This window comes from Scyliorhinus canicula, chromosome 3 (assembly GCF_902713615.1).
Source record: "Scyliorhinus canicula chromosome 3, sScyCan1.1, whole genome shotgun sequence".
Classification (NCBI taxonomy): domain Eukaryota; kingdom Metazoa; phylum Chordata; class Chondrichthyes; order Carcharhiniformes; family Scyliorhinidae; genus Scyliorhinus; species Scyliorhinus canicula.
Window position 1 is genome coordinate 221,809,010 of NC_052148.1, and position 23,333 is coordinate 221,832,342.

A 23,333-nucleotide genomic window follows, 5' to 3' on the forward strand; every position below is an offset into this window, starting at 1 on the left:
CTCTAGTCAGCTAAGCTCGGGTACAGCACAGCACGCCCTACCCGGGGATTCCATCCAAATCTTACCCGTCGCGGCCCATACGCAATTCATTTCGGCAATCTTGGTTTAAAAGTTTGATTTTGTTTGTTTTGTTTTCAGGTAACCCTTTGGTTGCCAACTCCCCATGCTATTTACATCCAGAAACATTTGGATGGTAAAACGCAAAGCCTGTGAGACGGTTCGCAGTGGTACAGTATTTAAGAGTATGTCTGGTCCTAAAATTTGTTTTTGAACAAAAAAATAAATGAGGGAGTCACAGAGAGTGACCAATCATACAGGGAAACTTGGCACAAGAGGAAAGACATGCTAACGTTCAAGATATTAAGCAAGATACTAACAGACACTATGCTTGATCCCATAGATTTTCAGACGCTCCAAGGAGGGATCAAAGGAACAGAAGGGAAGAGGAAGATGAAGAAGACATCTTCTACCCTTGTGATACGGATCATAGGATCCATGTGGTTGCGCGCGGACGCGAACTCCCTTACCCCCACTCCACCAGCCGTTAATGTTTCATTCCCACAGAACACACAGAGCCCAGTAACAGTACCCCGACTTGGTGTACCAAATTTATGACCTGGTACTCCTTGTCCTACGTAGTTGAATCACTTTTAGCATTAGCAATAATCTGCATCATAGTGCAGACTTTTCAAATGAGGAAATGGCGAAGGAGATCCTACCGCTCTCGCACCCCGGTTTACAGGATGAGATCCCCTATTTTCGGGTTCCACCAGGCCCCTGAACCCCTCGAAATGTAATAAAGAACTTTTTCGTTTGTCGTTCATTTGTAAATAATGTGTTTTCGGAAAGATTGTATAACTCTGAGCTTGACTGCCAAGCCAGAGAAATGAAATATGAATGCTGCTATCGTTTTGTAATGTTAGGAAGTTAGCATGCTTGGATGTTTTGAGTGAGTGTAGTTTATTGAGGACAGTTAGAGGTTCCAGTTGTTGTTTGGTAATGCATGTCCCTTTATGACATAGCGACACTTAGAAATTGTTAGGTAAAATCTTCCTGCATACTTGAGGACAGTGTAGAGGCCATGGAACTCGCTGAGGTCATGTAATGAAGACAAAAAAGTTGTGTGATCCTTCACGCTTCGCGTTAGGATCACAAGGAGGGAGTGTAGCCACCTGAGTTGGCCACTTCCCCAAACAAAATGGAGAATCGCAAAGACAGCAGGGAAAAATGAACAGTCTAACCAAACAAGCAGTTTTGCAGAGTTCCTGTGTATTCTACCTGCGAAGAGAGCAGACAGCACTGAAACCAGCAGCCATGCATATGATGAGCGATCCGTGGGAACAATTAGCTACAACAATTAGCTACATTTGAGACACTCAATAGCAAGTCAGACTCCTCGGCGCCAACGGGAGTCTGAAACAAAGGAGACAAACAAGCCAGAAAGAACCGCCCAGCGATCGAGAAACAGCCCCAGTATTGGGGAATTCAAACCAATCGATTGGTATGGGATCCAACCGATTGGAAGTAAGCTCGGGGTCCGCCCAAAAGGGCGCGAAGCCCCTGGGACCTATAAAAGACAGGTCCCAAGTTCAGTTCGCTCTCTTAGCCGGCCCTCCCATCAGAACATCTTAGCAGCTCTCGAAGAACTTGACCGTAAGGAGAGGCCTGGCCAACTGCTGCACCATCAAGTAAGTGTCCAGTCAACGCATGCTACGAGATAGATGCTCCTGACCCCTTAGTCCATACCAGCTGGAAGCCTGCAGACTCAGGATCGAGCAAGAGGCCATTGTTCCCTGACCCAGCAGGTTCCCTTATCCAGATAGGTATTGGCCTGTTAGTGGTAGGAATAGCCTAGTCTTCTAGTATTGTATGCATGAGTAGTGATTAACTGTGTATTAATAGCCCGGCGGAGGACCTTGTTGCAATGGAAAGATGAGAGACCCCCAAGCGTGGAGACCTGGATCAATGACATGGCGGGATTCATTAAGCTGGAGAAGGTCAAATTCGCCCTGAGGGGGTCAGTACAGGGGTTCTTTAGGCGGTGGCAGCCTTTCCTCGACTTTCTGGCTCAACGATAAGGAACTAGGTCAGTAGCAGCAGCAACCCGGGGGGGTATTGTTTATGTTAATTTAATTATTGTTAATTTATTTTGTTGTTTATTGGGGGTGGGGGGTTCGTTATATGCGTTGTTACGGGTGCCGGGGGGTGTTTATTATTGTTATTATTATTATTATTCTGTTATACATTTTTCAAAAAATTTCAATAAAAATTATTTTTTAAAAAACTATTAATAAACGTGTTTTGATTTGAACCTTACTAAGTGGTGTATTGAGTTATTGATTTGAACTTGAACCACGTGGTGGTATCATAAGGATACCTGGCGACTCTAGAACTAAGTAATAAAACAGAGCCAATTGAGTGAAAAGCGCACTCACCAGAACGAGCAACAGAGGAGAGATAGAAGCGGGTCTATGGGCGTATGCCTAAGCAGGGTTAATACCTTCTCTTCATGTGCCAGGTTCAGCCTGATACAATTTAAGGTAGTCCACTGGGCTCACATGACAGCGGCTAGGATGAGCAGATTTTTCTTGGTAGGAGATAGGTGTGCGAGGTGCGTGGGAAGCCCAGCAAATCATGTCCACATGTTTTGGACATGCCCAAAGCTTAGAGGGATTTGGCAGGGTTTTGCTAAGGCAATGTCCATGGTGGTGCCGAGTCCGGAGGTAGTGATCTTTGTAGTGTCGGAAGAGCCGGGAATTCAGGCGGCGATAGAGGCTGATGTCTTGGCCTTTGACTCCCTGGTAGCCCGGAGACGGATCTTGTTCATGTGGAGGGAACTCAAAGCCTCCTAGTGTCGAGACCTGGGTTAGTGACATGGCTGGGTTTCGCAGACTCGAGGAAATAAAGTTCGCCTTAAGAGGGTCAATGGTTGGGTTCATCCGGAGGTGGCAGCCGTTCATCGACTTTCTCGGGGAAAATTAAAATATCAGCAGATGCAGTATTCCAAGTTGGGGGGGGGGGGGGGGGGGCGGAGGGCCAGATTGTTGTTTTATGGTTGGGGTGTGCGAAGATTGAGATGGGGGGAAATGTACATTATACCATGTTGATGTCATTGTCTATATTAATTTTATAAATTAAAATTTTGAAATCCCTTAATAAAAATATTTTTTTTTTAAATAAATCTTTGTTTCATGTAAACCTAAAACTGGCAATGTTGGAATTTATGCAATGCACTGCATATGTACTTCTCAATGTAAAAATGCCCTATGATTTCTCAGTTGGGTAAGGTCTGCTTCAGAGACATTCTCTGAGGTCGTGTTCTAACACTTTGGCAAATAAATGATCGTCTGTACCTGAGATTATTTTGAATAATAATCTGCTCCACAATAGGCTCCATCCACACCTTGTCACCAACCTGTCAAAGCTGTACCTTTTAATGTCAGTGACTAAACAAAAAGCCACTAATTATCTCATAACAGGCACCAGCAAGAAGAGGAGACACATCACTGGGTAGCCCATTAGTCTCAGCCCCCTAACCACCTCGAATGACGATCCACTGGATGTAGAGCCATCACTGTATTGACCCACACACTCCACCAGCACAGAGACACACACACCTCAGTGGAACTTCATTTTAGAGCACAGCACCAATTCTGGTCCACAGCAGGCTGAGGCAGTGGCAACCAAGGGCTCCAACACTTAAAGGATTGCCGGAGGCCAGGTTCCTGTTGAATCTGAGTCTAATGACAAGCCTTTGGAATTGGCCCTTGATATTTTGGAGCTCCAAAGACAGGCAGATGTATATCAGGCAGGGTTGTCAAAGGTCATCGACAGATTAGAATGGAGGAGTCCGTCCATCTTCGGAATGATTTTGTACCGCCGACATGCCAACGCACTGAGGTCACCTTTGGAAGGGTGACTGTGATAAATGTAGTGTCATGTGAGTCCCTTTAAGAAAAGTGTGTTTTATCAAATGGCTGCAGTGATGTCATTGTGTGGGTGGAACTGGAATATAATTCTGTTTTTTACTTTTGTTTTGAGCTGGAAGCTCTTTTTTGCTCTGTGTTTTAATTTCACTTCCAGTTGGAGAGCTGCATTCAAACCAAGCAGATGTATACTGGTCTCTCTCTGTATGTTAAACAAGGTGTTTAGATCACTTGATAATTCAAAAGTGATAACTGGTCTCTGTAGAGAATTCAGACCTACTGTCTTTGTTAAAAGGTGTTTTGGCTTATGGATATTGTTAGGAAAATTACTCAGGGTTCCCTATAGAGTACTGTATCTTTTTGGGGAGTTATCAGTGTTGGTCCTTGGTAAGATGTTTACTGTGGGTTAACTGGATTCATAGAATAAATATTGTTTTTGTTTAAAAATACTTTTAGATCTCTGTTGCATCACACCTGTGAAGTGGGCCCTTGTGCTCCCCATAACCAAAATCTGTTAAAAGTTGTGGGTCAGGTGAACTCTTTGATATACTTTGGTGTTCTCTAAACTCTGGCCCATAATACTCGGGAATTGTTATGTATTAAATTTGTGTAGTAATGGTATAAAAAACCCTGGATTCAAATATGTACAGGTAGTACATCTGCTTAAGCTCTGTTTAAAGAGTCATTGAGGTAAGGTAATCACTGATTTTAACTATTTACTTGTTTACATATAGATGGCTAATGAAATAGTGTTTATGTTTAAGAGGTTCCCTGGGGTGTAGATGATTTGTGAGGGATTTTGTTTAGTCTTAGCTAAGCAGGTATTATATTCCACCTTCAGAGAATCATATCCTGTGGCGTTATGAGTACAGATTTTTTAGTCTGGCTTTTTCTCCTGATGCTTCTGAAGTGAAAGCTGCTCAGTCTCAGTGTGGACCTTATAGGCTTTAATGGTGAGTTGCATTGGAGTCAATCACACTTGGTGCATCCTTTAATGGCCTCCATGCCTTGAGTGTGGGCTACACATTCACCAGGAGTCAGGGATCTTATGTACTCGTGGCAGCCTTCAGATTTGCATTGTGTCCACATATTCAGCTGGAAAATAGTTGTCCCCATTGTCCAGCTGCACGATGCAGAGTGAGGGATCTAACTGACATTTGGTGACTCCTGAAAAGCATACCGGATGGCAATAACTAAGATCAGAGGAGTGTGTGTCAAGGCCTCAGATGCCAGACTATTAAATGAGAGGACTCCACTCTGGACCTGAAGGTCTGGCTAGCATGACTTGACAAATCCCTGAGGTAGCTCTCTGATAGGCAATCAACATGCTATGTGATCATTAGAAAGCCACCAGTTTCCATATCGATATCTGAAACTACTGGAATGAAAATGTGGCCGCATCAATTGAGATCAGAACAAAGCACCACTACATTTCTTTATAATAAACAAATTAACTAATTAATGCCCAAATGTAGTGTCAGGATTCTCTGGCCCACAGAAGCAAAGGCTAAGCTGCATGGGAACTTGAGATACTCGACCAAGTCTGGATCATGAGTGTTTATTAGTGATTAGGCAATACTGCTGTGGAAGCTCTCACAGTGCACACAAAAACGACCTGCTTAGGACTTCCGGTGGAATGGGCGAGCAGGGCGGCCTCAGTAAGAGGAGCTCCCGCTGGTGGCCACGATTTGTGGCAATTTCGGGGATTTCCCCGAGTCATCACTCACCCCCCCCCCCCCCCTCCCCCCCCCCCCCTCCCCGACTAACGTCTGCCTTTGGGGCCGTCACAGGCAGTTAGCGGGGCCGGTTTAAAAACAGGACAAGAACCCTGCACCGGTATCGGGCGGCGGGGGCTGAGGCGCTGGGCCCAGCGCGGCGTGGAGGTCGGAGCAGCGGGGGCGGCCGTGGCCGAGGCTACAAGGAGGCCGAGGCGGCAGGCCCATGACCAGGGCACGATGTAGGTGGGGTGTCCCACATCGGATGGCTCCCACCTAGGATGAAGAAAGAACATAGAAAAATACAGCACAGAACAGAAGGCTGAAGTCCAGTCGCAGGGGAGCTCTGGGGGAATGTAGAGGAGAAAGAAAGAAGGTTTAAAGAAGTGAAAGTTTTTTTTTCTCCCTTTTTACTTTCTTTTGTGTGTGAATGAAGAAAAATTGTTTTTTTTCAAAAAAAAAAGAATAATTCAGATTGGTGAAGAACAGGAACGTGGAAGGGGAGAGAAGAGAAAAGAAAGAAAAAACAATAAGCCGCTAAAGGATGCGAAGAGCAGCGTCGAAGAAAGGAGGAAATGCGGGTTCGCCGCTGAATGAAAGGACGAGCAAAAGTGCTGACAAGATGGCGGAAGCCGAACCGCAAGGCGGGGCCGAACTACTTACCGTGGAGAAGATGACCGAGGTGATGGCGGTGGAGCTGGAAAAGCAGTTCGCGAGGCACATGAAGGCCTTGAGGAAGGAGACAGTGGTCGCATTGGTGGAGGAGGCAATCGCCCCGGTGAGAATGGCAGTGGCAAAGGCATCGGCCGAGGTGAGAGAGCAGGGCAAGAAGATGAAGGAAGTGGAGGAGGCCGCGTCACGACACAGCGACTAGGTCACCTCGATGGGGGACGAGCTACGGAGGGTGGTGGAAGTCAACAGAGGACTCTGAGCAAAGCTCGAAGACTTGGAGAACCGCTCAAGGCAGCACAATTTGAGAATTGTGCGCTTGCCTAAAGGGACAGAGGGCCCAAGGCCAACACAATACTTTGCTAAAAAGTTGGCGGAGCTGATGGGGAGGGTTAGAACCCCTCCCGGTATGAACTAGACCTAGCTCATCGGTCATTAAGGCCGAAGCCCAAAGTGAACGAGCCGCCAAGAGAATAATTATCTGCTTCCATAAGTTCTGCATGGAGGAGAAGGTATTAAGCTGGGCGAAGCAGAAGCATGAGGTACTGTGGGATGGTACTGCAGTGCGGATCTACAAGGACTTGACGGTAGAGTTGACAAAAAGACGTGAAGGCTGCATTGTACAAGAAGGGGGTGCGATTTGGTATGGTATACCCTGCGAAGTTGAGGGTAACGTATAACGCCAAAGACTTTTATTTTGAGACAGCGGAGGTGGCTGAGGCGTTCGTGAGGGCAGAAGGCTTGGGACAGACGTGAGGAACGGAACTGGAAGAGAGACTGTGGACTGTGTTTGAGCAGCTGGAAAATGTATAAATGCTACAGCTTTCTTTTTACTGATGTGTATTGTAATTTACTTCTCTTTGCATTGTTACAGAGTTCAAGTTAATGGTGGGTTGATTGGCGTTCTGTGTTACGACGGTTAAATGCAGAGGCCGGGTTGGAAATTGGATGTGGGGCTTTTGGGGAACCAGGTGTTCTGTAAGAAAATTGAAAAGGCAATTAAGGAATATGTAGGTTTCAACTGTATGGGTTGAGGTGTCGAAGGCAGTTGTCTGGGAGGCTTTAAAGGCGGTGGTGAGGGATGAGGTAATTTTGTTTAAGGCCATGATGGACACAGAGGATAGGTTGGAGCAGCAGAGCGTAATAGATGAGATGTTGGAGGTAGATAGGAGTTATGCAGAAGATGGGGACCCAGCGAAGCTGGAAAAGAGGAAGGAACTACAGGTGAGCTTCGACCGACTGTCCACCAGGAAGGCGGTGCGCCAACTGAGACGAGCAAGGGGTGAAGTTTATGAACATGGAGATAAGTCAGGTCAGCTCCGGAGGGAGGAGGCGGCAAGGGAAATTCTTCAGGTGAGGGATGCGGCAGGGAAGTTGGTGGTGGCTCTGGAACTGGGGCTGGTTTAGCTCACAGGACTAATCGCTGGCTTACCAAGCAGGCCAGCAGCACGGTTCGATTCCCGTACCAGCCTCCCCGGTCAGGCGCCGGAATGTGGCGACTAGGGGCTTTTCACAGTAACTTCATTGAAGCCTACTCGTGACAATAAGCGATTTTCATTTCATTTCATTTCAACTGTTTAACAAGGTTTTTGAGGCGTTTTATGAGAGGTTGTGCAGGTCAGAGCCACCCGGGGGGAGACCGTGAGATGCAGGAATTTCTAGATGGGTTGGAGTACCCGAGGTTAGGGGCGGGGGACAGGGTTACATTAGAAGGAGCAATAGTGGAGCAGGAGATAAAGGATGCGATTGGGAGGATTCAGTCGGGAAAGGTGGCAGGGCCGGATGGGTTTCCGGTGGAATATTATAAAAAATTTAAGGATAAGTTGGCCCCCCTGATGGTGGGGATGTTTGAAGAGGCGATAGGGAAGGGGGTGCTGACACAAACCTTGGGGCAGGCATTGATTTCACTGTTGCTAGAAAAAGATAAGGATCCGACGGAGTGTGGGTCATATAGGCCCATATCACTTCTGAATGTGGACGCAAAAGTATTGGCAAAGGTACTGGCGGGTAGGCTGGAGGAGTGCCTCCCAAGGTGATAGGTGAGGATCAGACGGGGTTCGTGAAAGGGAGGCAGCTGTTTTTGAACATTAGAAGGGTATTGAACGTCGTTATGGCACCAGCGGAAGGGAAGGAAACAGGTGGTTGTGGCATTGGACGCCGAGAAGGCGTTTGATCGGGTAGAATTGGGGTACCTGACGGCTGTTCTGGAGGGGTTTGGGATTGGACCAAGATTTGTGAACTTGGTAAAGCTATATATAAGGAGCCGAAGGCGAGTGTCTGCACAAACAATATCAGCTCGAGATACTTTTCTCTCCACCGTGGGACGGGGCATGGATGTCTTATGTCCCCTCTGCTGTTTGCACTTGCGATTGAGCTGTTGGCCATTGCATTAAGAAGTTCGGGAGCATGGAAAGGAATAATGCTGGGGGGGGGGGGGGGGTGGATAGAGCATAGGGTGTCCTTAAGTGCCGACGACTTGCTGCTGTATGTGTCGGAACCGAGTGCGTCGATAGGAGAAATATTGGAGCTACTGCGAGTGTTTGGGTCTTTCTCGGGGTACAAGCTAAACCTGGACAAGAGTGAGTATTTTGTGGTGTCTCAGCCGGGGGGTGGGTGCAGGGATTGGGGGGGTGGGGGGGGGGGGGGGGCTGCCATTCCTAGGGCAGGGACTCACTTTAGGTATCTGGGGGTGTAGGTTGCCCGGGAGTGGGGTAGGCTTCACAGGTACAACATCACTAGTTTGGTGGGGAGAGTGAAAGCCGATCTGGTAAGGTCGGATGGTCTCCCTCTGTCACTGGCAGGTCGGGTACAGGCGGTTAAAATTAATGTGTTGCTGCGATTTCTGTTTATTTTTCAATGCCTACCGATTTTCCTCCCAAAGGCTTTTTTCAGGGAGATTGAGGGAAGGATTACCTCGTTCATATGGGGAGGGAAGGTGGCCAGAGTAAGGAAGGTGCTGCTACAGAGGGGAAGGCAGACAGGGGGTTTGGGTCTCCCAAACCTGATGTACTACTACTGGGCAGCGAATGTGGAGAAGGTGCGGAGCTGGGTCAGAGGGGTTGATTCCCAGTGGGTCAGAATGGAGAAGAGTTTGTGCAGGGGGTCGGGACTGAAAGCACTAGCAACAGCGCCGCTCCCGATAGCTCCGGGGAAATACTCAGGGAGTCCGGTAATAATAGCTTCATTGAAAATCTGAAGGCAGTTTCGCCAACACTTTGGGTTGGGGCAGGGTCAAGGGAAATGCCGGTTTGGGAGAACCACAGATTTGAGCCAGGGAAGTGGGATGGGAAGAGAAGGGGATTAAGACGCTAAAAGATTTGTTTCTTACGGGTCGGTTTGCAGGATTGAGGGAGCCGGAAGCGAAGTATGGGCTGGAGCAGGGAGAAATGTTTAGATACATGCAGGTTCGAGATTTGCCGGGAAGGAGATACAGAGCTTCCCGGAGGAACCGGCCTCCACGTTGCTGGAGGAGGTGCTGATGACAAGGGGACTGGAGAAGGGGGTAGTGTCAGCGGTGTATGGAGCTATTTTGGAAGAGGATAAGGCACCACTGGAAGGGATCAAAGCAAAGTGGGAGGAAGAGTTGGGAGAGGTTATAGAGGAGGGGGTCTGGTGTAAGGTGGCTACGGAGAGTGAAAGCCTCCACCTCATGTGCGAGGTTGGGGCTGATACAGCTGAAGGTGCATACAGAGCGTACCTCACGAAGGCAAGGATGAGCCGATTCTTTGAAGAAGTAGAAGACGTGTGTGAGCGTTGCAGAGAGGGCCCCGCTAATCGCGTTCATATGTTTTGGTCCTGTCCAAAGCTAGAGGAGTACTGGAAGGAAGTTTTTAGAGTAATTTCCAAGGTGGTGCACGTGAAACTGGACCCAGGTCCCCAGGAGGCCATATTCGGGGTGTCGGACCAGCCAGAGTGTAGCCACCTGGGGTGACCACTGCCCAAACACAAAATGGAAGATTGCAAGGAATGCAGGGAAAATTGGACAGGTTGTAAAAAGCAAGCAGCTTGCAGAGTGCTTGTATATTTAGACTGCTGCAGAAACCAGTTTGGCTGTTGCTGAAACCAGACAACGCTGTGAAAAGAAACAGCATATTAATGAGGCGATACCGGGTGATCCCCAGGCACAAAAGACACAAGTTAGCACTAACCGATACATTGAATGGAAGGCCAGATTTTTCGGCGCCAAAGAAGCCCAAAACAATGAGTCCCAAGAACCGCCCCAGTGATCGAGATACTGTCCCGTTATTGGGGAATTCAAATCAATCGATTGGGAAGAGACCCAATCGATTACAAGAATATAGAGGGTCCGCCCAGGTGGGCGCAAGACCCTGAGAGGAGTATAAAACAGAGACCCCGACCCCAGCTTGCTCTCTCTGTCAGCCTCTCCTTGACCAACTAGCCCTCCCAGCAGAACGCCGTTGCAGCAGAAGAACCTTGTGCAGGAGAGGTCTGGACAGAAGCCGCCAGCAAGTAAGTCACAACGCACGCTATGGGAATAGACACTCCTGACCCCTTTAGACCATAACCACTGGAAGCCTGCGGACACAGGACAAAGCTTGGAGCCGTTGTTCCCTGATCCCTTGTCCAAATAAGTATTTGGCCTAGTAGTGGTAGGATTAGCCTAGTCTTATAGTTTATATGCATGATTAGTAGATTACTGTAATATAATAAACGTGTCTTGTTTGAACTTACTAATTGGTGTATGGTTTTATTGCTTTGAACCTGACCTTGAAACTTGTGGCAGTATCTTAACGATACCTGGCGACTCCAAAGCTAAGTAACGAAACAGAGCCAAATTGAGTGTTAAGCACACTCACCCAGAACGAGCAACAAGGGTTGGAAACGGGTGCTGAAGGCAGACATCGTAGCCTTTGCCTCGTTGATCCCCCGAAGGCGGATCCTGCTGGGATGGAGATCAGCCTCTCCACCCTGTGCCCTGGCATGGCGGGGGGACCTGTTGGAATACCTGACCCTTGAAAAGGTTAAGTTGGAACTAAGGGGAGGCTCGGAGGGGTTCTCCAAGTCATGGGCATTATTTATTATGCACTTTCAAGAACTGGATAATATCGAACATTAGTTTGGGGGGGCTATGTATATTAAGGATGATTGTGGGTAATCCCCAATTCCTTTTTGGTCATTTGTTTGTGTAAACATGCGGGCTGGTGGGAGGATGGGATCGTTGTTATTGTTATGGGAATTGACATATCTGTTGCTGATTGTTGTTTATTGTTGGTGGGTGCAAATTCAGGAGAAAATGCGAAAAAGGAGAATAAAAATATATATTTTTATATATCCATCACTGAGACTGACAAATCACTGCATCCTAAAGAACAATCTCAAGTTGATGATGAGGCCAGAACACTAATCTTGCATGGGAGATTGCCTGTAGAGAGACACCGCAGTCTAAGTCAGAACAGACCTCAAACATCAACATGAGAACTAGTGAGTGATGATTATCCTCTTTCTGATTGTTTGCTACATTCCAGGCATACTGCGACGAGTGCACTAATGTTTGCAGTGAAGTTCCTCCCTCTGGTAGACTGACAAAGGCAATGAAATATTGGCAAGATGCTTGAAGAGACCGCACCAGTCTATTCTGTTCATAAAGCACGCTGGTGGTGTTATTATCTTATAACAGAATGGCACAACCCTCATCGACTGACGTGTGCAAGGGACCAACCACGCTGGGCTCGACTGACACAGGTTGGAAGGCCCACCCCATCCCTGGACTGGGGCCAGTAGAGGCATGCCAAGCACAGTCCTCCAGACTGCGACAAAAATGCCCAGAACCATCGTTGCTTTCCGGCCCCGACTACTTGCTCTACAATTGCCCGGGACAATCTGTGCTTTCTGGACCCAACTACTTGTTGCACAATTGCCTGGGACAGCCCAAGCTTTCTGGAACAGGGTGGCAGTGCCAGGGTGGTACTGCCAAGGATCAGGGCCTGCGGGGGCCATATCCATGAAAGGAGGGATAGGGGGTTATGAATGGTGGAGGGGGCGGGGGGAGTGGGGGAAGGGATAGGTATGAAAAGACCTCCTATAGGTTTGGGAGTGTTAAGGGTTGGTGTCCTGAAAGGGGAGGGGCCCAAAAGGAGGGGTAGGGGGCCTGAAAATGGCGGGTGGGCCCTCAGCGATTCCATAGAGGGGTGTGTGTAGTAATGCCCATGTATGCGGATATGACATTACCCATGGGTGGGGTGTGTGGGGGATCCTCAAGCTCATTTAGAGATGAAGGCACCCTTTCAAAATGGCAGCCCAATCTGAGGAGCCGATCTGGCTGGCGAGTTCAGTTCCCGAGTGATGAAAAAATTCTAAGTTTAGGCTTGACCGGGTAGAAACTTCCCAATGCCCAAACAATTGACCAAGAGTGGTTGAATAGCGGGTGTGGACCTCGCCCAAAAAGCTGGCGAGAACCATCCCGCCAAACTCGTCCAAAATGACACTTACAAATGTTTTGGTTGAATCGCGCCCAATAACTGGTAAATTGGCCGCTAATACAACTGGCTAACAATTATCGTGTTCCTAACCCCCCGCCACCCCCAGCTCACCCCACTCCACACATACAAGACAGACAAACACAGAGGGGCAAGAAGGGTGTTTAAAACAAAAATGCAAATGTAAAAAGGATAAAAGTCTGTTTCATATGGATGTCTGCCAGTGCACCTTGCCTTAAGTTGGAGGTTTTTGCTTTCAGTCTCTAATGTATTTTCATCCAGGGCTCAAAAACCTCTCCGCTGGGCAAGAAAACAGCAGGTAGGTAACCTTTCTAGAGAAAGAGACAGTGAGGGAGAGATACAGCAGCTCACAGCTTCTCTCTGTGTCCAGGACCTGACTGTTGCTTCCTGGATTCTCTGAAAAGCATCACACATGGGTAGGACCCAATCACCGCCCGACACCGGGCAGAATACATCCTTTGGCCACTTAATTTGTCACCAGCCAATCAAGCAAACTGTATCCCCCCCGATCTCAATGGTGCCCGAAAGTCTTAAGTTCTGCTGTTCATAAGCGAAATCTCAATAGCACAGTGTACTATTTTGCAACTTGAGTTCCTTATTTTCTCTGCTCGACTTTTTTTAAAAATTCATTTACGGGATCCGGTGTCGTTAGTTAGGCCAGCATCTATTGCCTATCCCTAATCACCCTTCAGAAGGTGGAGGTGAGTTACCTTCTTGAACCGCTGCAGTCCTTCAGGTGTAGGTACACCCACTGTGCTGTTAGGGATGTTGCCCCAGCGACAGTGAAGGAATGGCGATATATTTCCAAGTCAGGGTGGTGAGTCACTTGGAGGGGAGCCTCCAGGTGCTTGGGTATCTGCTGTTCTTGTCCTTCTAGATGTAGTGGTCGTGGGTTTGGAAGGTGCTGTCGAAGGAACCTTGGTGAGTTACCACAGTCCATCTTGTGATGGTACACAAGGCTGCCACTGTTTGTCGGTGTGAAGGGTTTGAATGTAGCAGGAGGAGCAATCAAGCAGGCTGCTTTTTCCTGGTGTCGAGCTTCTTTAGTGTTGTTGGAGCTGTACTCATCCAGGCAAGTGGAGTATTCCATTGCAACCCTGACTTGTGCCCTGAAGGTATATATCCATTAAATATCTATAGATCAAAATGATGATGACAAATTAAAAGAAATAGGAAATAAGGGAATCAACAGGAAGAGCCCTTGTAGTATTTTTAAATGTCCAGTGAATCCGGTTTAGACTGCAACTGTAGCAGCAGTACTGCAGCTTGTCTAGTCAATGGACTCTGCCCAAGTCTCGAATTTCTCACTGTAACGGCAGGCTATGGCTTCAGAGTTTCACAAGCTTTGTCATTATCTCCCAATCCAACTTGCCTGTGTGCATTGAACTATTTTACTGTTGAATCAATTTCAAAATGAGATAATGTCTGAAAAACCTGGATTGCCGATACACTGTAAATGAGTGGACTGTCCGTGGGGATTGACATTACATTCGTTACTGATTATTGTTTATTGTTGGGCATAAATTTGGGAAAAAATGTGAAAAAGGAGAATAAAAATATATATTTTTTTTAAATGAGCGCATTGTCCTCTTTCAGACACTTATTTTGAATTTATATGTTATATTTCTTTAAAGCTGAATACAGCACTACCAGATCAGCAAATGTGTTTAGGGAGGTGGGATGGTACCCGGGTGTCAAATCCTCAGATTGATTAAGCAGCCTTTTGGTACTTTGGAGCCCAGAATTAAATCTAGGGTTCAATTTGGAAACATCCCATTGCACAAAACCAGCTATTTCAGTGTCAGGGATGTTTGTTGATAAGTGAAATTTACAATTACAAGGTGGAATTATTTTGCTGCCATGCATCATTTGGGCTTTAAGTATGAAGACCTCAATGTCATAAGTGGGGAAGATCAATTATATAAATTTTAAATGAATAAAAGTAAGGACAGGCTCATCTAAGTAATAAATGAACTTGGTGGTGGTCACAAGGGCCAACCATTGGGGTGCCGGACAAAAGTTTGGAGAACACTGTTCTGGATGGTAGGGTTTGGAAGATGCTGTCTATGGAGCCTTGTTCAGTTCCATCTTGTGGGCGATACACACTTCTGCCAATGTTTGGTGGTGGTGGAGGGAATGAATGTTTGTAGAAAAGGTGCCAATCAAGTGGGTGCTTAGTTCTGGATGGTGTCAAGCTTCTTGAGTGTGTCTGGAGCGACACTCATCCAGGAATGTGGACAGTATTCCATCACATTCCTGAATTGAGGCGGTGGCATAGTAGTATTGTCACTGGACTAGTAAACCAGAGACACAGAGTAATGCTCTGAGGAACCAGGTTCAAATCCTGCTACCGCAGATGACGAAATTTGAATTCAGTAAAAAAAAAAAATCTGGAATAAAAAGTCTAATGATGACCATATACCCATTGTCGATTGTCATAAAACCCGTCTGGTTGACTAATGTCCTTTAGGGAAGGAAATCTGCTGTCCTTACCTGGTCTGGCCTACATGTGACTCTGGATTCACAGCAATGTGATTAACTACCCCATCAAGGGCAGTTAGAGATGGGAAAAAGCCTGCATCGCCCACATCCCATGAACGAATAAAAAAACCCAGCTTGAGACATAATTACCAGACAGACTCCAATTGCATCAAATTCCTGTCTTGGCACTTAGTTTGCAAAGCAGTCTGTGCGTTTGCAGTCTCACTGCCCTAATTCTGATTTGAGAATCCCTGATTTTAATTGCTGAACCACTGTTGACCATTTCTTCAACTCCCTGGGACCTAAGTTCTCTAATCCCATCCTCTCTACTTAACATGACAGGATGCTGGCTTGGGAATACGTTTTGTGAGGTTGAGGAGTGGTATGAATGGGGTAGGGTCAACAAGACAAAGTAAGATGGAATTCAGAGCAGGATTTGGACTTAGATATGCTAACCTTTCCTGGCCTTATCATCTCATTGAATTGCTGCTGAACCAAATCCATGACCTAGGGGTTACACTCCTTCTGATCTCAATTTTTCAATATATTATGTTAATAAATATAGGTAGTAGATGGACAATCCTTTTCATAGATGGATCTTGTTGATAGTTGCTATTACTCTGGGTCTCTGGTTTACTCGTCCAGTGACAATGCCACTAGCTACCACCTCCCCTGTAATTTAGGTTAATTGTTAGAATTTTATTTCGAACTTAAAAACTACAAACGTAACTACAAGCTAGTTAAAATACTGCCAGTGGAAGTTAATTGTTAATCAATTGAAAAGGGTTCCATTAGTAAGTGTCAATTAGTGTATCAGGCTTTACAGTTGGAATGTGGATTGAGCCAGTGTTTGCTGCCATATTGGATGGAATTTTACAGGCCCTCCCGGCAGCGGGATTGTCCGCTAACGCTGAAGTCAATAGATTTCTGAACTGCTTCCCACATTTTACGCCCACGCCCCATCTCAACGTGGCTGTAGAGTGGGAAAGCACAAAGTACTTTGTAGACCAAGCGGTAAGTTGAGAATTTGGTGCAACTGGAAATTATGTGCAGAGGGGAAAGGAACACTTATTTTCATGCTATTTGCTTTGTTCTAGTAGCCGTTGAGTGTTCTTCTTTTGTCTGAGCATTGCCAGTAATTTATGTGAAACCTGACATATGTTTTTGGATGGGTAGGGTGCAGTATGTAGATAAGCAATTGGAATGGGCCACGGTTTTACCATTTGGGGGCAGTGGGTATAATTGTGTGAGATTGGGAACAGAAGCCATTGACTGTGATTTCCGAGCTAAAATTAGATAGAACGAAATGGAAAAAGGCAACTGCAAGTCAACCCACCTGGATGATGTTATGGGAGTTTGAAGAGGATGGTGTGATCGACAAAATATTGCAAGAAAATATTTTTTGTACATTACCTTTTGCTGAATGATTTTCCAAATGTTTCTGCCTTCTGAATCTTGCCTTCATTCTGTGTCATCTCAGATTGATCTTTTGCCTGTCATATACAATAATAAACATTTTAATTTCTGAAGCAACATTATTTATGTTCATACATTTATGTGCATAGATACAGTATAAAATGAACATTTGACTGGACAATCATTTGAATTCTCTGTTCAGTCAAACATAAAAATTAAAAAGAAAGGTGATTTTGTAACTGTAGACTCTGAGGCCAGAACTTTCTTTCCTGGGTCGGGGAATGGTCTTCAGGACAGTTTCTGGCGGGTAAACAGTCACAGTCTGATTTTCAAAGGGGTAGAGTGTGGATTTTCACAGCCAATGAGCTGCCACAGTGGTGGGAAAGGTAGTGGAACTGAAAGAAGGTGGGCCTTATTTAAACAAACAATGGCAGCCATTATTTACTGGAATGAACCTGGAGCAGGAAAGGCAGAGGGTTGGAAGCTCTGGATGCTAACCTGGAGTCAGTGAGGGTAAAAAAGGAGGCCCTCTTTTCTGCCAACCTCCCAAAACAAAAACATCTGGAAAGAGACAGTTTGGTGGTCTGAGGAAATAGGTCTACTGCCAGAATAAGTTCAATAGTTTTATTCGTTCTGGCTAGGTGAGTGCAAAGCTAGATCCTCAAGACATGCCTCAAAGTATTCAAACTCCAGCTTACACATCAGCTGAGAAACCTGATGCTGCATGCTGCTCCTGAACAAGGGGGGCGTGTATGTTCAGGGCATTTACTGACCCCATAGCAAGGCTTCTCTTGAGCACTCTTGAGTCCTGCCGTTACTAAAACAAGCAGCTTCTTATGTAGCTGTGCTGTTTGCATTGGTCTTAGAGGCCCGTAGTACCATATCCCTCACTTTGTCCTTGCAGGATAAACAGATTCACAATGCTTTGCAAAGGGTCCAAACAGGAGAAGAGATTTTCTCTGACACAAGGCCAACAGCATGGAGAAGGGAACCATGTTGTGGAAGGCAAGGTGGGTATCCCTGATGGAGAGGGGAAATAGAAACTGGAATGTGTAATTAAGAGGTTGCATTGTACTACATCCATTCAACAGCATGTCAAAGACTCGGACTCATTGGAAAGACTTAATGCTGTGAAAACCTCTCTTCGCTAAGGCTAGTTTTTTAAAAAAAAGTATTTTAATTCAATTTTTAACATTTTAAATATACAACACAACCTCAGAGTACGCACCATCACATCACATCCCACAAGCACACCTTCTAGCAGTGCAGATACATTCACTATAGTTAGTTCTCACCTGCTGAGACAGGTTGGCATTGTGGGCAGGAGGATCTGATTAAGACAGCTTTGGGGTGATGACATAAGAATCAAACAGTCCATTCAATTCATGGCACCATGGCTCAGGATGTAGAGAACATGAGTGCCTCCATTGAGTGAGTGGCCAATCTCATAGAATGCCATATGCAGCAGCATCTAAATGCATGCAGAAACTGCACACTGACAGTCACAGAATGCATCAATATTATGTAGCCTTACCAACCTGAACGGCAGGGTGCACCAAGGTGGTCAGGCATCAAAAATGCATTTTCAGAAGCACGATGGCCTGCTTAATGCCTGTCCTAGTGAGAAACTGGATTCAGCTTAGGTACCTCTGATTCAGGATACTAGGAGTGATAATCAGCCATTTCTTGTCTTGTCCCTTAGAATCTATACAAGTAGTTTGTGGGGTGGAGTTCGTGGAGTTAAAAGCATACTGGCTGTGGTGAATGCGATTCACACCGGATTATAATCTGTATATACACGTGTCTATATTGTAAGTGCAGTTGCACTACCTGTCCTCCAGGGGGAGTAGCTCTGGGAATGCTCGAGTTGTACGGGGCTTCTCCCTTGGCTCTGCCCAGGACTCCTCCCCCGGAAGCTGCTGCATAAAGATCAGTGCCACATGGTCAGCCGGCCAGTTCACCGAAAGTTCAATGGCTAATAGGCTGGCTCTGTTGTGAGTATATTAAAACTGCTATTCTAATCCTACAAGCACGTGTCCGTAGAATTGTTGGTTCCAACAATTTAATATACTCAGGAAACAGTCGAAGAAATCATGGAAGCAGCCCTCAAGCCCGGACGCCTAGAACTCGACCCAGAGGATGCAGAGGCTAAGGAAATTTTTTCCCACTGGCTGAGATGTTTTAAAGCCTACCTGGCAGAAGCCAGCACCGCCGGAACAATGGAGGAACAAAAACTCAGCCGACTGCACGCGAGGGTAAGCCACAGAATATCCACACAGCTAAATCCGGCCGGTTCTTACACCGCAGCGCTGGCAATATTGGACAAAATGTACGTTAGGCCCATTAACGAGGTTTATGCACGCCACGTGTTTACGACCCGCCGTCAGCGGCCTACAGAAACGCTAGCCGAGTTTGTAAGGGAATTGAACAATCTTTCCAATGACTGTAATTATCAAGCCGTTACCGCGGCTGAACATAGGGAGCTTGCTGTGCGGGACGTTTTCGTGGCGGGCCTTAGGTCTAACTATGTGCGCCAAAGACTGCTAGAAAAGGGGGCCCAGGACTTAGACACTACTGTGGAGGCTGCTACCACTATGGAAGTTTCCTTCCGCAGCCTCACCTCGTTTCCCGCGGACCCCGCAACCTCATCGTGGACCCCCGACCAACAGTCCCCCCAAGCCTGTGCCGCACGGCCCCCCAGCTACCACGCTGCCAAAGCCAGTTACTCTGCTGCCCCAGCCAGCTACTCGGCTGCTCCAGCCTGCCATTTCTGTGGCCAAAATCAGCACCCGCGGCAGCACTGCCCGGCCCGTAACCCGACCTGCAGCAGCTGCGGGCGTAAAGGACACTATGCCAGAATGTGTCTGGCGAAGAAAGCCCCAGCCTCTAACCCACGGCTCAAAGCACTCGTTCCCTGAATTCACAGGCCTGCAGGCCCCAAAATGCTGCAGACTGTATGCCGACTCCGCCCCCACCCGACATGTGCGACTCATGGGGGCGGCCATCTTGGCAATCCTCCTCCATGCGGCCGGCCATGTGCGACTCATGGGGGCAGCCATCTTGGCAATCCTCCTCCATGCGGCCGGCCATGTGCGACTCATGGGGGCGGCCATCTTGGGATCCATCCCGTTCAAACTCAAACTCACCTCGATGACTACGAACTCAGAGGGCAGTCATCACGGGGCCACTCCAGCACAGCTGATCGAGCCGCCGACTACCCGCAACTCAGTGCAGTCACCCTGGATCAATGCCGCCCCAAGCACCTACGAAGTTCGATGGCGGAGGTCCAGATCAACGGGTACAGCACGCCATGCCTCTTTGACTCCGGGGAGCACCGAGAGCTTTATACATCCAGAGCTGGTAAGATGCTGTTCGCTTTCTATTTTTCCGGTGAGCCAAACTATCACCCTCGTTTCGGGCTCCCACTCAGTTCAAATCCAAGGATGCACCATTGCTACGCTCACAATTCGAGGCGCTAGTTATTCTAAATTTAAACTTTATGTCCTGCCCGACCTCTGCGCGCCACTCTTATTAGGCTTGGATTTCCAGTGCAACCTCAAGAGCCTCACCCTCAGCTTCGGCGGGCCCCTGCCCCCACTCACTATCTGCAGCCTAGCCACGCTGCGCATCTCCCCCCCTCCGCTCTTCGCCAATCTCACTCCAGATTGCAAGCCAGTAGCTATTCGCAGCAGGCGATACAGCCTACAGGATAGGGTCTTTATCCGATCGGAGGCCGACGGCTGCTCAGTGAGGGGATCATAGAGGCCAATAATAGTCCCTGGAGAGCTTAGGTGGTGGTCGTCGACTATAGCCAGACCATAAATCGCTTTACGCTCCTAGACGCGTATCCCCTCCCCAGAATTGCAGACATGGTTAATCAGATCGCCCAATATCGGCTATTTTCCACGGTGGATCTGAAGTCTGCATACCACCAGCTCCCAATCCGCCCGGAGGACCGCCACTACACGGCATTCGAGGCCGATGGCCGCCTCTCCCATTTCCTCCGGGTCCCTTTCGGCGTCACTAATGGGGTCTCGGTGTTCCAAAGAGCAATGGACCGAATGGTAGACCAGTACGGGCTGCGGGCCACGTTTCCGTATGTGGACAATGTTACCATCTGCGGCTATGACCAGCAGGACCACGACGCCAACCTCCACCATTTTCTCCAAAAGGCACAGAAATAAAATCTCACTTATAACAAGGAGAAATGTGTTTTCCGCACAAACAGACTGGCCATCATCGGCTACGTCGTGGAGAACGGAGTCCTGGGCCCAGACCCGGACCGCATGCGCCCCCTCTTAGAACTCCCCCTCCCTCATTGCCCCAAGGCCCTCAAACGGTGCTTGGGGTTCTTCTCATACTACGCCCAGTGGGTCCCTCAATATGCGGACAAAGCCCGCCCACTCTTTAAGGCCACACGATTTCCCCTGTCAGCTGAGGCGCGCCAGGCCTTCAGCTGCATCAAGGAGGACATCACCAAAGCAGCCATGCCGGCGGTGGATGGATCCACTCCCTTTCAGGTTGAAAGCGACGCCTCAGAGGTAGCTCTAGCAGCAACTTTAAATCAGGCAGGGAAGCCCGTTGCATTTTTATCCCGTACCCTATCCGCTTCAGAACTCCGACAGTCCTCAGTCGAGAAGGAAGCACAAGCCATCGTGGAGGCTGTTCGTCACTGGAGGCACTACCTCGCAGGTAGGAGGTTCACCCTCATCACCGACCAACGATCGGTTGCCTTTATGTTTGACAACTCGCAAAGGGGCAAAATAAAAAATGATAAAATCCTTCGGTGGAGGATCGAACTCTCCACATATAGTTACGATATTAAATATCGACCGGGGAAGCTCAACGAGCCCTCGCATGCCCTATCCCGCGGGACATGCGCCAGCGCGCAGATCAGCCGTCTGAAAGCCATCCACGTTGACCTCTGCCATCCAGGGGTCACCCGGCCCGCCCACTACATCAGAGCCCGAAACCTGCCTTTCTCCAACGAGGAGGTAAAAGCGGTCACCAGGGACTGCCCAATCTGTGCAGAGTGCAAACCGCACTTCTATAGACCAGACAGGGCCCACCTGGTCAAGGCTTCTAGGCCCTTTGAACGCCTTGCGATCGATTTCAAAGGGCCACTCCCCTCCACTAACAAGAACATTTATTTCCTCAACATCATCGACGAGTTCTCCCGTTTCCCTTTTGCCATTCCATGCCCTGATATGACCTCCCACACAGTCATTAGGGCCCTGCATAGTGTCTTCACCCTGTTCAGTTTCCCCAGCTACGTGCACAGCGACCGGGGTTTGTCCTTTATGAGCGGCGGGCTGCGTCAGTACCTGCACGACAAGGGCATGGCCTCGAGCAGGACTACCAGTTACAACCCCAGGGGGAACGGGCAGGTGGAGAGGGAGAACGCGACGGTCTGGAAGACCGTCCTACTGACCCTCCGGTCTAGAAAACTCCAAGTCTCCCAATGGCAAGAAGTCCTCCCTGACGCGCTCCACGCAATCAGATCCCTCCTCTGTACAGCTACAAATCAAACCCCTCACGAGCGACTCTTCATTTTTTCTAGGGGCACTACCACGGGAGTCTCACTTCCGGCGTGGCTGAGGACACCAGGCCCGGTGCTCCTGAGGAACCACGTCAGGGGGCACAAAACTGACCCCCTTGTTGAAAAGGTGCGCCTCCTCCATTCCAACCCCCAGTACGCATTTGTTGAGTTCCCGGACGGTCGCCAGGACACAGTATCCCTTCGGGACCTGGCACCCGCTGGATCCAGCCCCCCCCTACCCCCGCTGAGGAACCCCTTACCCCGTTCCCTATGCTGCCACCCCCTCACGCCCCCGATTCCGCAAGCTCACCCCACCGGTTCCATGTGCCAGAACCAGCACGCCCCCAGCGCCCCCAGTCTCCGGTCGAGCCAGAGGTGTATAAAGTTCAGACGGGTCCCGCCCCAGAGTCTGCCATCGTACCCCAGCTCTCAACACCCACCCAGCCACCGTAAGAGGCTGCAACCCCGGTGCTCCGCAGATCGAAAAGAACAATTCATCCACCGGACAGACTAACTCTGTGAGCCACCACCCCCGCTGGACTCGATTTTTTTCACATGGGGTGAATGTGGTGAATGTGATTCACACCGGATTATAATCTGTATATACATGTGTCTATATTGTAAGTGCAGTTGCACTACCTGTCCTCCAGGGGGAGTAGCTCTGGGAATGCTCGAGTTGTACGGGCCTTCTCCCTTGGCTCTGCCCAGGACTCCTCCCCGGAAGCTGCTGTATAAAGATCAGTGCTACATGGTCAGCCGGCCAGTTCACCGAAAGTTCAATGGCTAATAGGCTCTGTTGTGAGTATATTAAAACCGCTATTCTAATCCTACAAGCACGTGTCCGTAGAATTGTTGGTTCCAACACTGGCCAGGTTGAGGATGAAAGAATAATGGTAACTGCTGGGAAGTGAGTACACACATGGAGGAAGCTTTCCTTGTCACAGTAACGTTGAGCGTTGTGGAAGTTGAAGCCCTTCATATTGGTTAATCTCACTGGCACGCAGTCAGTACCTTGGGCTGTTTAGTACACTGGGCTAAATCACTGGCTTTGAAAGCAGACCAAGGCAGGCCAGCAGCACGGTTCGATTCCCGTAACAGCCTCCCCAAACACGCGCCGGAATGTGGCGAC

The 23,333-nt window shown here is 48.2% G+C and overlaps 1 protein-coding gene across 11 annotated transcripts in view; it reads right to left on the reverse strand.

The window, feature by feature from the left end:
- The window catches only part of map9 (microtubule-associated protein 9), a 181,389-nt gene that overhangs the window by 92,382 nt on the left and 65,674 nt on the right, over window positions 1-23,333 (reverse strand). For all 11 annotated transcript variants that reach the window (XM_038792282.1, XM_038792281.1, XM_038792276.1 and 8 more), the window contains one exon: window positions 16,663-16,742. In XM_038792282.1, coding sequence (XP_038648210.1) covers window positions 16,663-16,742 — 80 coding nt within the window. The remainder of the gene's footprint in view (window positions 1-16,662; window positions 16,743-23,333) is intronic.